The sequence below is a fragment of the Meriones unguiculatus genome, chromosome 10 (genome assembly GCF_030254825.1).
Source record: "Meriones unguiculatus strain TT.TT164.6M chromosome 10, Bangor_MerUng_6.1, whole genome shotgun sequence".
Taxonomy (NCBI): Eukaryota; Metazoa; Chordata; class Mammalia; order Rodentia; family Muridae; genus Meriones; species Meriones unguiculatus.
Window position 1 is genome coordinate 35011404 of NC_083358.1, and position 15525 is coordinate 35026928.

General features: G+C 40.9%; 1 protein-coding gene across 2 annotated transcripts in view; it reads right to left on the reverse strand.

Annotated features, from left to right (window-relative positions):
* Positions 1-422: 422 nt before the first annotated feature.
* Positions 423-15525, reverse strand: part of Lpcat2 (lysophosphatidylcholine acyltransferase 2) — a 60102-nt gene continuing 44999 nt past the window's right edge. For both annotated transcript variants that reach the window (XM_060392222.1, XM_060392223.1), the window contains exons 12-14: positions 9138-9236; positions 4861-4996; positions 423-882 (exon numbers count right to left, since the gene is read on the reverse strand). In XM_060392222.1, the coding sequence (XP_060248205.1) occupies positions 698-882; positions 4861-4996; positions 9138-9236 (420 nt within the window). In that variant the 3' untranslated portion in view covers positions 423-697. The remainder of the gene's footprint in view (positions 883-4860; positions 4997-9137; positions 9237-15525) is intronic.

Genomic DNA, 15525 nt, shown 5'->3' on the forward strand with positions numbered 1-15525 from the left:
AAACAATTCATTTTCTCATTAGGCAATCACTGTTCCCCTCAATAAGGCAATTCCCACTCAGCTTGTGGCCACAGACTTTTTACACACTCCTTTTTACACGATGGAGGGTGTAAAAGGATCTGTCGTCCTTAGCATACATTTTAAAGAAATCTGCAATAGGGGTGCATGTCAAAGGAAGCCTGTGCCCATAGCACGTTTCATCTAACTTAAGGGTTCACACCCCATTCCTAGCCAAGAAACTGAAATTTAAATGGGAAGATAAACCTGTAAAGATAGATACAAAATTCGGCCATGTTTTTCAGATTCCTTATCCTTCCTTCCAGAAAGGGAAGGAATTAGAGAAAACATAGTATTACTGTATGTGAAAGGAATGGAAATTGTTAGTACTTGCTGAACACAGGGTGTTGATTAATGCTGGTCAGTACAGAGTGAGACCAATGAATTTATTTATTATGAAAAATCCATAAAAATATACAGCACTTTATCACCAGTTAACACAACCAGTAAAGCACAATATAAAACAAAAGGAGCTTACTTGATATATGCAGGTTAATAAAAACATTTTAGGAGGAAAATATACCATTTTAGTAAAAAAGAGCTCTCTATTTTGGACAACAGTAGTTGATAAGCACGTTTACAAGGTTATCAATAAACACCTTTCCCAGGTCACCTGTTCTCACTGGGAACACTGTCACATTCAGTCAACCTTTTTGTCCGAGATGCCCTCCTCATGGTTCTCGGGGCTGACTTTATTACTAGCCAGAGAGGGAGCTGTCTGTACTTCATCCGGCAACGAAAATACATGGCTTGTCTGGAGATCTAAGTATGTCGTAAATATCTTGGCATATTCTGGGTGCTTTAGGGCAAAACTTTTGAATTCCTCTAGAAGAGAGAAAAAAAATCAATAAATTAAGGTGGTTCTTCTTTGGGCACGATGAAACTTAACAAAAGATCTTAGTCATGTAGTCATTACAGAGTCCTGTTACTCAATGCAAGAAAAACTGCTGAAGTATAAAGTATACAAGTGCCTTGTAAGAGTTTTTCCAACATTTATAGTCAAGTTGAAGATTTACATTTTTAACAACTTGCTAATTCTATCCAAAGGTACACAGCCTATGGAAACTGTGAATTGTGTCTGGGAGACTTGTGAAAACGTTCATGGCAAAGCAACATCATTCATGATTAGGGAAAAAGAAGACGGCTTAGCCCCACAGTAGCAAAGGATAAAACTGTAGCATATTCTCAGAGCATCTTGAATGCAATGAAAGTGAACGAACAAGAGGATGAATTTGTGCCTGGCTATGCTGAATGAAAAATGCCAGGTACAAAAGAATACAGATTTATTAGAGCTCATTCACATAAAGTTCAAAAACTTAGACAAAACTTAAACATGTTGTGTCACCGACTTTTGGGGTGAAATGATGACATAAAGCAAGGGGCAAAGTTCCTGCCTGAGTGAGGAAGAGGCTGTGGCCATGAAGGGCCATGAGGGGCTCCCAGGAGCTCCGGAAACACTTCCTTCATGTCTCGAATGAAAGTTACACAGGTATTCACATCATAACGTTCACTGTGCTCTACATTTTAATTTTATTCCATTTTCTATGTTTTTTTTTTTTTTTTGTAAATCTGTTATTCAGGACTGTCTATGGCTAGATTTCAATACTATTTTTAAACCCTTAACTCTTAGTTAGAAAGATGCAGTCTCGACAAACTGAGCCCAAACTTATAATTAATAATGGCGAGCACATTCAATAATCTTATTACAGGAGCCCCAAGTCTTGACTCTTTTATCTCTCAGTGTAGGTCTGGGAACTGAGATAAAGGTAATGAGTTTATCAATGAAGAGTTCAATCTCGAGTCTCCCGTTGCCTTGAGTTTCCAAAATACAATACTGTCCTGAGTATTAAGACATCTTCCACATCTTTAGCCCATTTCAGTGAAGAGGAAGACCCGAAAGACTTCTAAGACAGACTTGTGAGCATAAGAATTGACTTACTAGATCTAAAGCTATACTTGTAAGACTTGTGCTTTGTTCAGGATTGAGGCCCTTGGATGGGATATCCGTGGCACTAACGTGGTATCTTATTTATTTCTATGGTAGTGTATAACTTTAGAGCCAGCACTTGGGAGACAGAAGCAGGTGGATCTTGGTGGGTTCCAAGCCAGCCAGGGCTCTATCGTGAGACCTTGTCTCAAAACAGTACCTCCTTTTTAGAAGTGCTATGCAGTGACTATGAGTAGAATTGGGCCATTGATTTGACTAATGGAGAACTAAGAATGATAAAAATTAAAAGGATAATATTCTTACCTCATGTCAACCTTTATTTTTAAAAATACTTAAATATCTCAAATATTTATTTTTTTATGATTTGGACTTACATAGTATTTGGGAAGATACTCTAGATATTCTGAAAGGAAAAAAAGGTTAAACCGAAAAATACAAAACTCTGGCCACTGGTAGATGACCAAACTGCCAGTGTCTCAGTGGATGGTCCCATCATGTGCATATGTGCAGCCCCAACTGGACTCACTGGGGTATTTACAAAAAGAGGAAGCAACACTGGAAGGAAGAGATACTGAGAGGGCCTGGAGGGAGCTGGAGAGACAGAGCATGAGAGGCGGGTGTGGTCAAAACTCTGTATACAGGTATACGTTTTCCAACCAAATAAATAAATAAATGTATTATTTACAATCAGACTATATCATGAAAGAACTCAGTTTAAAAGAACGGGGACTGGTGAGAGACCCTCAGCAGTCAAGAGGACCTGTTTTTGCAGGGGGGTTGGCTCCCAGCACCCACATGGCAGCTCACAACTGTCCATAATACCAGCACTAGGAGAGTCATTGCCCGCTTCTGACCTCCGTGAGCACCAGATGTGCACACGGCTCACAAACATCCACACAAGTAAAAACCTCATGCACATCAAATCAATAAACTTAAAAAATAAAAACCCAAAACCGCGTAGCATAATTCTCTAACATTATTTAAGCTGACAAAAGCATAGCCACCTATAAACAATTCTTAATTGAAATGAAATCATCTTCCAATGAAGCACTTCAAGATTTGGTGGCACTGGGATGGAGAGATTGCTCAGTGTTTCCAAACACCCACGCGTTGGCTTACAACCATCTACGATACCAGTTCCAGCGGATCTATGCCCTCTTCTGGCCTCCGTTAGCTCCCGCATGTATGTACGCACATAAACTCACACGACCATACAAATAAACACATATAAAAATAAGTAAGTTCAGAAAAGACCCCTGGGTCCAGATTTTTTTGGTTCTGTTACTCTGAACTAGGGGAGGAGAATGGGAGGGGAGGAGGGATGGAGGGCTACAGCTGGGATACAAAATGAATAAATTGTAATAAATAAAAGATATTTAAAAAGATAAAAAAACATATAAAAGCATGTTTACCTAATCAAAATAATGTAACATTTTAGAAATTTTCATTGCAAATCTAGAGATCAGAAAAAATAATAGCACTTTGAGAAAAAAAAAACATTTCAGGTGCTGCAAGATAGTTTAAAATTCAGTAGATACCAATAAAATAAAGAAACACTCAAAAAAATAAGTTTCTTTAAAAATTTGGTATTAAGAGTAATAGAAGGGGGGCTGGAGAGATGGCTCAGAGGTTAAAAGCACTGGTTGCTCTTCCAGAGGTCCTGAGTTCAATTCCCGGCAACCACATGATGGCTCACAACCATCTACAATGAAATTTGGTACCCTCTTCTGGCTTGCATGTATACATTCAGGCAGAATACTGTATACATAATAAATAAATAAATCTTAAAAAAAAAAAGGAGTAATAGAGGGTGTTATAGAAGCAAATGACCAAAGGAAATTTAGTTCACGTGAGTTTTTGAAGAGCTTTTTTCTTTTGTTAATGGACTCAATAGATTCACGGCCCTTTGTATGCAATTATATAAAAGAATACGGGGAGCCAAAACAGCAGCAACTAAACACACAGTAAGAAAAATATGTGGCCTGAGTATTAGTAAGCTGGAGCTCATCCCACGGGTATTAATAAGCTGTGACCACCATGAGGGCAAGGTAATTAGGTAGTTAGAGAGTGCTCCTCCAGCCAGAGGGGAAAGCTTGGGGAAGACAAGCCAGGCTGGCATCCAGGACCACATCAAAGCTAAGCGGGAAATAACCACTTAGGCTTCTGCACGGCGGCGGGATTTTTTTTTTTTTTTTTTTTTTTTAAGGACTACAATGGGAAATACAGGGAAAGTGATTCACCACCACTGTTTGATGTATGGTCCTGAGCCACCAGGATGAAGGAGAAGCTAATGTATGGGTCTGTATCTATACCACAGGCCTTCTTTGGTGATGGTCACTCCCTCATGGGTGCTTGCCACAGGATGAAAAAGACAAAGGCTGACCCCAGGTTGACACGAACTACTGCACATCAGTAAACTGTTCGGCTATTAGTCCTGTCAGTGCCCTGGTCTACACACCTCTATCGAAGCTGCTTAGCTCACTCAGGGCAGGCTAGCCACACTTTCAGCACATATGAAAGCCCTGAGGTGTCATCAATGGTACATACAGCCTCCACGGTCAGACTCTTCGAATTGGAATTCTGGCTCTGACAATTTTAAGAAAATTACTTAAATCCTTTGTTCTTTGCCACACACAGATGTGCAAACACGGGCTACTGATAAAAAGAAGTTTATATGCACAAAATATAGAAGAAAACCTAGCATGCCAGTCTTCAACAATTAGCTATTGCCAAGCTGACAATATTTCAGTCATTGCCATTATTCTAGTACCAATAGTTAGCCTAGGTAAACAAACTCATCTGACCCTCAATTCATGCTCTCCTAGTAATGGGGGGAGGGGGAGTTGTCTACTCACCGTAGGAGACTGAGTCCCCCTGGGAAATTTCCCTGAAGAGACCAGAAACATCAAGGTCAGGCACTCCAAGAGAAGCCTGCAGAATGGTGCAAAACTCCTCCTCTGTTATGTAGCCGTCCTCATCAACGTCAAAGAGCTGCAAGGGAAACAGCACACAGAGAGGCAAGGCCGTAAAGCCTACGGTATGGTATTGGCAAGTAACGCCTTTAATAATGGAAATAGTTATTGTATAAGACACACACACAAACATATATAATGTAGATATATACATATACATAATGTATATGCACGTGGTATATGCATGCGATATATCTATATAGAGAGAGAGAAAAAGAGAGAATGATATCTGCTACTCTTATAAAATTTAAAAACTTAAAGCAGCTTGGTGGTGGAAAGGGACAGAATTAGAATAGGGGACATGCCAATAGTACATACCTGAAGACATGAGAGCCCTGGGGGGACATGGTTAATCATAATCATCCACAAAGGCTCTCCAGAGAAGCTGTCATTACCGTTGGTTCTCATGAAGAGAGCCATATGATATCATAAAGAGCCATATCAACTCATATCATAAAGAGATATTTCCAGAAGATGAAAGGCAGGCAAATCCCTGGGACTTAAGTCTAGAGACTGATGGAAAAGCCAGAACCTGGTCATGGTGAGTGCATATGGCCCCACCTAATACTGGAAGGGGAAGTGATGAAATCACATGTATTCCCAAGCAGAGTGTGTAGGACAGGGTGGGGCAGGAGGCTGCTAAAGGCTACAAGCAAGAGAGCCAAGTCTAGGGTGAACAAGCAGGGCAGGAAGGGCAGACTTCATAAGCAGCACAGGTAGGATTTGCAGAAAAGGTTTGTAGCAATGAGAAGGAACCAAAGAGAGGAAGCTTTTTAGTTGGGTAACAGAGGAAAACAGTCATAAGAACTACTGACAAATGAGATCAAGAGGTGGACCTAGAAAATTAAATTTGAGTTAGAAGTGCCAAGAGTAAGAGGGGAAAAAAAGTCAGCTAGGATCCCAAGACACTGATAAGATTGCAGGTAAAAATTCAGGAAAGTACTGAATCCATGGGCGTGAGATCTCTTCTCTGTTGAGATAGAACAGAGTAAAGGCCCAGCCCGGGACAGCCACCACTGAGATGCGTGGGCCAAGGAAGACAGTGAGCTGACACAGGCATGAGAGGTGATTATATTTATGGGTGGAGAGAAAAGCAGTGGACTGGGAAGGTTAAAAAGTCACACAGCGGGAGAGAAGTAAATAAATGATGGATAATGAGTAAGCAAAATCCTCTCTAGTTATTAATAACTTTTAATTATAACTCATTCTTTACAGACACTGATCAAAGGGATTCAGTTCCCTCTGCATGCATTAACCCTTAATGTTCCCAATAACACTGTGCCAGCCAAGTGCTACTGTCAGTCAGCCCTCTCTTAGACATGAGGTAGCTGAGGCCTGATGAAGGTAGGTAGTTCTTTCTGTCCCAGGGTACACAACTTGTAAGTGGCAGAGCCAACATTCAAATGCTGGTGGTCAGTACTGAAGCCCCAGTGATTAAAGTCTCCACTTTCGAGCAAACATTATATCAAAGACATGGAGACAACTGGTATTGGTAAGACCTGGTAATCATAAAAGAAATATGAGTGAATACTGAATAGTGGGTAAGAAAAAACAATCCACAGCTCAAAGTTGGCATTTGATACCCCAAGATGGGAAAACAGGCTTCTGGACCATTTCCTGTGTTGAGCTTTTAACTGGGGGTTGAAGGTGGCTGGCAAGAGAGAAGTGAATTGACAGGCTCCTCAGGTATCCTGGACTTCATACAGTAACAGCAGGGACAGTGGCACCCTCCTCTCCACAGGTCCCAGTCTTCTCCAGCCCTCCATCCTTTAAAGATTCTCTCTGATCCATCTCAATAGGCCATACCCTTGGCATAGCTTGAGTTCTCCCTTCCCTATCTTATCTCTCCAGGTCGTTCCTGGGTCTTCCTTCTTCTATAGGGATACTTGGCCACAGCCACCCTACACTGAAACTTCCCCATCTTGATTTCCCTCCCTCAGTAAGAACTCACAATCATCCCCGAGGGCCACTTCACAGATCTGCAACAAATCTCAGTCTGAACCCTGATAGAAAGCTTGATATCCAGTTTCCTTAGGGGAATGATATATTCCGTTGTATAAAATACTGAAGAACCCCTAATTAGATAATCCTGTATTTCCTATTAAGCCCATAGTCGAAGACCTTTCAGACCACCCTTGAATGTGAATTATGGACTGACAGCTCACTTAATTTAATCGAAGGGCTCAAGGAAGGGTTTAAGACTGTTCCTATAGTCAGGACCTCTGGCCTGGGCTGGTTCAGCGCATTCTCCTAGGCTTCTTCCCTGGCCTTATACCTACTAACGATTTTGTCAATCAGCCAGACTGCTTGCATCTAAAAACCTTGACTATTCTACCTCAACATAAAGAGGAAATAAAAGATAGGAAGTTAGCTGTAATGTACTTATCACAGAAAAGGATGTGACAGGATTCTATGTACTATGAAAACATATTACTAACAGAACACACAAAAAAATTGCAACAACAGTCACAAAATATAAAACATACTAAAAAGGCAGCTAAAGATAACCAGTATGAGCTGGGGATGGTGCCCTGTACCTGTAACCCTAACTAACACTCAAAGGTTTGAGATAAAAGTACTTCAAGTTTGAGCCATCCTGAGCTACAGAGTGAAACCTTGTCTCAAAAAAATGTAGGTAGGTAGATAGGTAGATAGATAGATAGATAGATAGATACACAAATACATAGATAGATAAATAAAAACCAATGTAAGGCATGTCCCTTGCCATAGAGAAAAATGAGCTAATTTTAGATGTAAGTATCTCTTCCCTCCTCCATCTTCAAGCCAAGGTCTAGGCTGGTCAAGATTTTCACGAATTCTTTAAAGACAGTAATTACTGTGATTAAGGGCCAACTTTTCTATTGGGTCTTTCATTGGAAAACCAAAAGTGACTATTTGCTCCGTTAAACATGTAATTACACATACAATCCCAAAACAGAAACAGAGATGTCTGGATTGGAATAAGTTAGCTTGATGTGTCATTTTAGGTTTTTGATGAGTAAGTCTAAAAGCTGAAGGTTTGAAACTTCGGGAGAGCATCTGGCCTCTGCATCATGCCCATCTACTACTGATCATCAACCATGAAGTTCTTTACATCCAGCTGTCTGCATTGAAAGAAATTTGCAATAGAAAACACCCACAGGGATTCCTCCAACAATGACCCAACACATGGAATCTCAAAGGCCATCCCTGGTGGCCTCTAAACCAGGAAAAAGGAATCTTGGCCAGAGAGTTTTTATAGCTAATAGAGAGGAGGAAAACTTGTTGGGGCCACAGGGGGATCTCTATCTCAGAGAAAACCAGAGAGAGAGAGAAGGGGAGAGAAGGTCACTGGCTTTTGTGCTAGAGGGAAACTGAGGCTTATAAATCAATGAACCCAGCTTGGTAAGACCAGTGGGGACATGAAAACCCAGTCTCAGTTGAGAGATGACCCCACGAACTTAGAGCTGAAAGGAAACGCCATGATGAAACACTAACAGATGAGGCAGCTCTGCTCTCAGGAGGACATACACTTTGGTACGTGGTATGTATGAGTGCTAAGTGCAGTCTGGCGCTTCACAATATACATTTTCCTTAAGCTTTGCTGGGGATAAGAAAGGTTTTTTTTTTCCTCCTAATTTAGATCCCTGTACTACACTGAAAATATGATGAGTATTACAGTACTCATTTCTCAATACAGCAGGGTAGAACACTGGGACATTTATGATGATGTCAGCCTGATATCACCACACAAAATAAATTCTAGCACCAAAATGCCACTTAAAAGATCTGACAGATGCAAAAATAAGGACAGACCAGAACTTTCTAGATGAATTAGGATGAGGGGAGAGGAGTGGTATTTATTTATAAATCTTATTTCAGGGCTTCAAAAAAAGGGCTGAAAAGAAACAACATTAATTTGGTAAATCACCTGCTCTTTGATCTTGATACTCGCACCCAGGTTATTTCCATCTCTGTTTAAACAGACACTCGTCTTTCTTTCTTTCTTTTTTTTTTTTTTACTCTCAGTAGCAATAGACTTAATTGCATTACCCTCCCAAACATGTCAGAGCAAATCTATAAACTCGCGGGACAGATTCACTGATTTTCCAAATAATGGAGTTAGAGTCAACACAAATTTGCAAGGCCCACCAAGATGTAGTCAACGGGGTTGGCATTACCTTAAATGCCACCTGGATAATCTCCTCTGTGTTGGCAGGGTTGCACAAGACAGACAGGCCGATCACATACTCTCGGAAGTCAATACTGCCATCATTATTCTGTGAAGAGACACCAGTCGGTTAGGAAGGTCAAGTACAATACAGGCATGCTGTGTGGCACGGCTGCATCATGCGGGGGCCACTGCGAAGAGAAGTTCCAGGAGAAGGACAGCAACGGAAAGGCCACCCGCTCCAGTTCAGGAGGCAGAGCACGCTACAGCCAATAATGACCACAAATACCTCCAAACGTCAAATCACTTTCCTCGTATTACCTTATCTTACTGCAGGGTGGGAACTAAAAGGAATAATAATTTAATTTCCTGTCCCCACCAGAAAAGGCAGAAACAGAGATTTTAAGATTTCCCCCAACTGTAGGGTTTATTTCTAAGACAAAACGTAATATCATTCAACTTTTCTATTTGTCTAGAAACATCTTGAGAATAACTATCTTTTTTTTTTTTAATCAACCTTATTGCTGTATAAGCTATATCTGACTGGTTGTGTCTACTTGAAGTGTCTAACTGATATCATAGATCTCATATATCAGGCAGTTACTTCCACAGTGACTATCTATATGTCATTACCATGGAAGCTTCAAAGAAGACAGCGTTTTAATGAGCACACTATGCTTCTTGTGCCATCACCGTTTAATTCTTAACATAGTGTACTCAGTGATTTATAATGAGCCTTAAACGTTGAGAAGCTTTGAATCATAGCAAAGTTGATCTATGAACATATATCATATGCTCACATGATAAGCTTCCTATGCAATTAATTGACTTTTACTGAGCAACACAGGAGTTGTGAATGATTGGTCCTCAGAACACTGTCAACTCTATTTGGAACATGGTTCAAGCACCACAACTCTTTTTGCAGAAATGAAAATGTGACAGACCCTTGCTATTACTGCCAGTCATGGAACAAGGCAACGTGCTTGGTAGAGCCCAGCCTTTCCTTAGTATATGATGGCTGAGCATTCTTCAATGGGCACATTTTGATACAATTACATTATGGTAGACTCTTGACTAATATGTAAAAAGAATATGTAATTTTTTTTGAGATATGTGAAGGAGGAAAAGCCAGGATGGAAACTACTTGGAAGGATTATTTTATTGGATTAATAATATACTACTGGGGTTCCTAATTCAAAATAATAAAATTTAGAACTGTAAGAAATGGTAGAAACTACTACTGAAACCAAGACACGCATTTCATTTCAAGGTCCTAGAACCCACTATTTCTACTGCTCTTTGATCTTGATACTCGTACCCAGGTTATTTCCATCTCTGTTTAAACAGACACTTGTCTTTCTTTTTTTTTTTTTTTTTTTTTTTACTCTCAGTAGCAATAGACTTAATTGCATTACCCTCCCAAACATGTCAGAGCAGATCTATAAACTCGCGGGACATTAAATTTAAATGGTTTGACTATCAGGCATTCAAATTCAACAAGCACTTTTGCTGAGGAATTTTAATTCTGCAACATGGGCTACTCTGGCAAGGGATCACATCCAACGACCTAGGTCTATGTGAGCCAGCTGGGACACAGACAAGTCCTTCTTAGTACACACCTTTAATCCCTCTGGCTGGAATACACACATTTAATCCTGGCTAGAATACAGACATACCTTTAGTATACAGCTTTAATCCCAAATAATGACATCTAATCAAGGGGCAGACTAAGTGACGAATCAGAGAAAGATCTGACAGAGTGAGTCAGAGATAGGATACGCCCAACTCTCATGAGAACAGACAGGAAAGACAAACTACTTAAGAGTGGAGTGGAGCAGAGAGATCAGGACAGTCCGTGGAGACAGTAGAGTTGGTGGTGATGGTAGAGTTTGGTGCAGTTTAGTGCAGGAGGCAGTTTTTCCAAGCAGAGCAATTCAGTGAGAACTGAAAAAAGTCAAGCAGTCAGCTTGAAGAAGAGTTTTGAGCCAGAACTGTGGAGCTGAACCAGCTGGCCAGAGCTCAGTAAGAACTAGAAAGTGTGAGCTTATTCATCAGTAAGTGTTGGAGACTGAAAAAATTCTAGATCTAGGTTAGCAGATGGAGGCTGGAAGCTAAAGCTTTCAAGGTCCAAGCTTGCAGAAGATTAGATTGACTGAGCCTAAAAGCTCCCAGGCCTAGGCCTAGGGATAGTTAGATAGAAACATTCTGGGCTCAGCCCAAGCCATGTATCAGTAAAGTTTGGGTATGGCTCTCATCTAATCCCCTCATCTGAAGAAATAAAAACAGCACTTATACCCTTTGATAAATAGTATTCTAAAATGGGCACAAAGTTATATAACAATATACTTTCTTTTAATGTTCATATTTACAATCAGATTTGTGACTTAAAAATATTCCATAAATCTATGGTGGTTTCCTTAAAAATTTCTCCAGGAAGAATTATAAATTTAATAATAGCATGTGGTCCTGAAATTTATTTCAGAGCTGCATGTAAATGAAGAAATAAAGCTTGCAATGGCGGGTTCTAGTCATTTCTCTACATCCTTTGCCAACCAAAGCTAGGGGAAAGCCCGGTCCTGGCACCAAGCAGTCCCCCTGAGGAACTGCAGAAAGCAGTGTGGCCAAGCTGCAGTAGCTGCGTCCATGAACGTCATCCCTTTCCTGGAGGTCGGCAGGATCAGAAAAGCAGAGCATGGGAGGGGTCACTGAGAACAGTCACCCAGAACCTATTATCTGCCACTCTGGCTTCTAGGAGCAAGGGGACGTCTAGGTGATTTGTTTTTATATTAGCTGTTTAAAATCTCAGGAGGCAGTCTAGAGAGACAACTCAGCAGTCCAGGATACTTATTCCTCTTCCAGAGAACCCGGGTTCAAGTTCTATCACATACATGGCAGCTTCACAAACTATCTGTAACTACAGTCCACAGGGGATCAAATGCCCTATTCTGGCCTCTGCAGGCATAGCACACACATGGTGCATCACACACACACAGGCAAAACATTCATACATATAAAAAGAAAGTATCCCCTGTTTTCTCCCTCTTCCGCTATCTATCCCAGTGGCCTTTCTGAATGAGGACTGAGCAGCTTACCCAGGGTCCTCCTTCTTGCTTAGCTTCTTTAGTTGTATAGATTTTTGTAGGTTTATCCTATATTATATGTCTAATATCCACTTATAAGTGAGTATACACTATGTGTGCCTTTCTGCTTCTGGGATACCTCACTCAGGATCTTTTCTAGTTCCTACCATTTGCCTGTAAATTCATGATTTTCTTGTTCTAATTGCTGAGTAGTATTCCACTGTCTAAATATACCACAATTTCTCTATCCATTCCTCAGTTGAGGGACATCTGGGTTGTTTCCAGATTCTGGATATTATGAATAAAGCTGCTATAAATGTGGTTGAGCAAATGTCACAGAGGGCCTCTGAAAGACTACCCAGCAGGATATTAAAGCAGATGCTGAGACTCATAGCCAAACTTTGGGCAGAGTGCAGGGAATCTTATGAAAGGAGGAGACAGAAAGACCTGGAGGGGACAAGAGCGCCAAAAGGAGAGCAACAGAATAAAAAAAAAAATATCTAGACACAGGGGTCTTTTCTTAGACTGATACTCCAACCAAGGACCATTCATGGAGATAATTTAGAACCCTTGCACAGATGTAGCCCGTGGCAGCTCAGTGTTCAAGTGGGTTCCCTAGTAAGAGGAACAAGGGCTGTCTCTGACATGAATTCAGCGGCTGGCTCTTTGTTCACCTCCCCCTGTGTGTGTTGGGGGCAGCCTTACCAGGCCACAGAGGAAGACAATGCAGCCAGTCCTGATGAGACCTGATAGGCTAGGGTCATATGGAAGGGGAGGAGGACCTGCCCTACCACTGGACTGGGGAAGGGGCACGGGAGAAGAGAAAGGGAGGGCAAGATTGGGAGAGGATGAGGGAAGGGGATACAGCTGAGATACAAAGTGAATAAATTGTAATAAATAAAATAATAAATTAAATAAATAAAATCTCAGGGGGAATAAATGGCCTGATTCTCATCCATTAGCTCTTCAAGGCTGTCTCACAACTTAATTGATTTAACATATTTTTCATTTAGAATCAGATTTTTTATAAGGTTTTGAGATTTGCAACATTTCAGAACAACTTTGAATACACATATTACAAGGACTAATTGCCAAGAATTTTTTCCCTTTTTTTCGTGTTATAATTGATATCATCTCTGTGGATGGGCGATAATCAATGCTCTCTGAGTAACATTCAAAACAGTCCCATAAAATAAAATCTACTTGTCTGCAATAAGTCTCCACCTGTAATGAACAGCACACCATACTCCTAAGAAATACTATTAAGACATTATATGACTCCACCATCAAAGAAGTCAAGGAGAAGAGTTCCAGTTATTCTGGATATTCTTTTTTTTTTCATTGTTTTAATTTTATTATTATTATTTTTTTATCAGTTACATTTTATTAACTCTGTATCCCAGCCGTGTCCCGATCCCTCATTCCCTCCCAGTCCCTCCCTCCCTCCCTCATCTTCACCGTGCCCCTTTCCAAGTCCACTGATAGGGGGGAACCTCCTCCCCATTCATCTGACCCTGTTTTATCAGGTATCTTCAGGACTGGCTGCAAAGCCCTCCTCTGTGGCCTAACAGGACTGCTCCTCCCTTCGGGGTTGGGGAGACCAAAGAGCCAGTTATTGAGTTCCTGTTAGAAATAGTCCTTGTTCCCCTCACTTTGGGAAACCAATTGGTTACTGAGCTACCACGGGCTACATCTGAGTGGAGGTTCTAGGTTATATCCATACATGGTCCTTGGTTGAATGTCAGTCTCAGAAAAGACCCTGTGCCCAGATATATTTGGTCCTTGTGGAGCTCCTATCCTTTCCCCATCAGACTAACTCCCCTTCTTTCTTATTCTAACTGACCTTCAACAATATACAAATTATGAATGTTTGTGGAAGTTTCTTGCCCTCTGATATGCGGCACGCACTTTCTTTCTATGCTTTTATAGGTTATAGAATCTAGTGGCTACAATCAAGATACAGTTATTTTCAAAACTCTATGAGGTTTTAAAATGTAAATTTGCAGGCAGTACAATTTCATATGCTCTTCTTGCTATTATTCTCAGTTTACCACCTTGACTGCATTCTTTAATGTTGGACTTTCACTGACAATGGGGTGGATGAAGCAGAAGACTTATTCACAGGGAATAAGTGGTTTTTCCATTCAGAAATGGGCAATATTTGCCTAGGGGCTACAGGGGTTAAGACAGGGTCTCATGTAACCAAGGCTAGTCTCAAGCTAACGACATAGTCAAGCACTGACTTGAAATCCTGACTCCAGGCCTTTGTCCCAAGCATGATGATCATAGATGTGTGGCTCCATGCTCAACAAACAGTTACATTTTTTTAAAGTTGTGAATTAATACTTTCTTTCCATAACCCTGAAAGTACGGCTTTAAATATTAATTATTGAATAAAAACTAAGAACCTCAGTCACTGTTCGAGCTGTTGGTTCTATACATGAACCACAGTTCTGTCTACTTGGGACAGTCTAGAATTTGGATTCTTTTTCCTAGTATCCACACTGGTGACCGGGATACATGTTACATGAACGTAGATAACAACAGGGGAGAAACGTGGGTGGTTTATGGGTGGTTTTAACATGCATGTTAGAGGAGAATCATGAAAATAGGTATTCCCTTAGCTGGAGGAATGAAGGGAATACTTAATGCCCCTTCTAGTATGTGATGACAGCCTCAACTTTTGTAAGACATTTATGATGAAATCTGGAGCTCTACATTACATTACAAGCTCTACATTGTCCTTTCCACAGCCACAATGTGGAAATCAAATTAGAAAAATATTCTGAGTCCCGACAGACACCTTGGCAGCTTTCTCCCTTTCCTGGCTGCTCCCCTGCTCCTGTATCTGATGTATTCCTGGGCTTATTCTGCAGTACTGAGGCTGATATAAATGTGGGGTTGCTGGCGGCAGCCTTGTGCTTATATACCCACAGCTGGCCCACGTGAGCTATCAGACCATGTTAAATTACTAGTCTTGGAGAAAGCAGATGTGATCTCTGTGCTGGGCTTAGTTCAAAATCACGTGTGTAGTGTTTCATAAATACTACATGATGGTGGCGATTGTATACACAGAGGCCAAATGCCAACCCCTTCCAGCATCACTGGGGCTTTCAGACTGGAGCTCCAGACCTCCAGACCTCCATCGTTCCCATAGTTACAACTTTCTTCTAAGTGAGTTAAAAAAGAAAAAAATAATTCAGTTTAGATCTCAGAAGGATTCTCCAAAGTGGCCTAAGACAGGAGAAATGTACTAAATATAGTAGAGAGGGAAAACACCGAAGGGTAGGAAACAGGTGAACGGAGGCTTGCAACAGA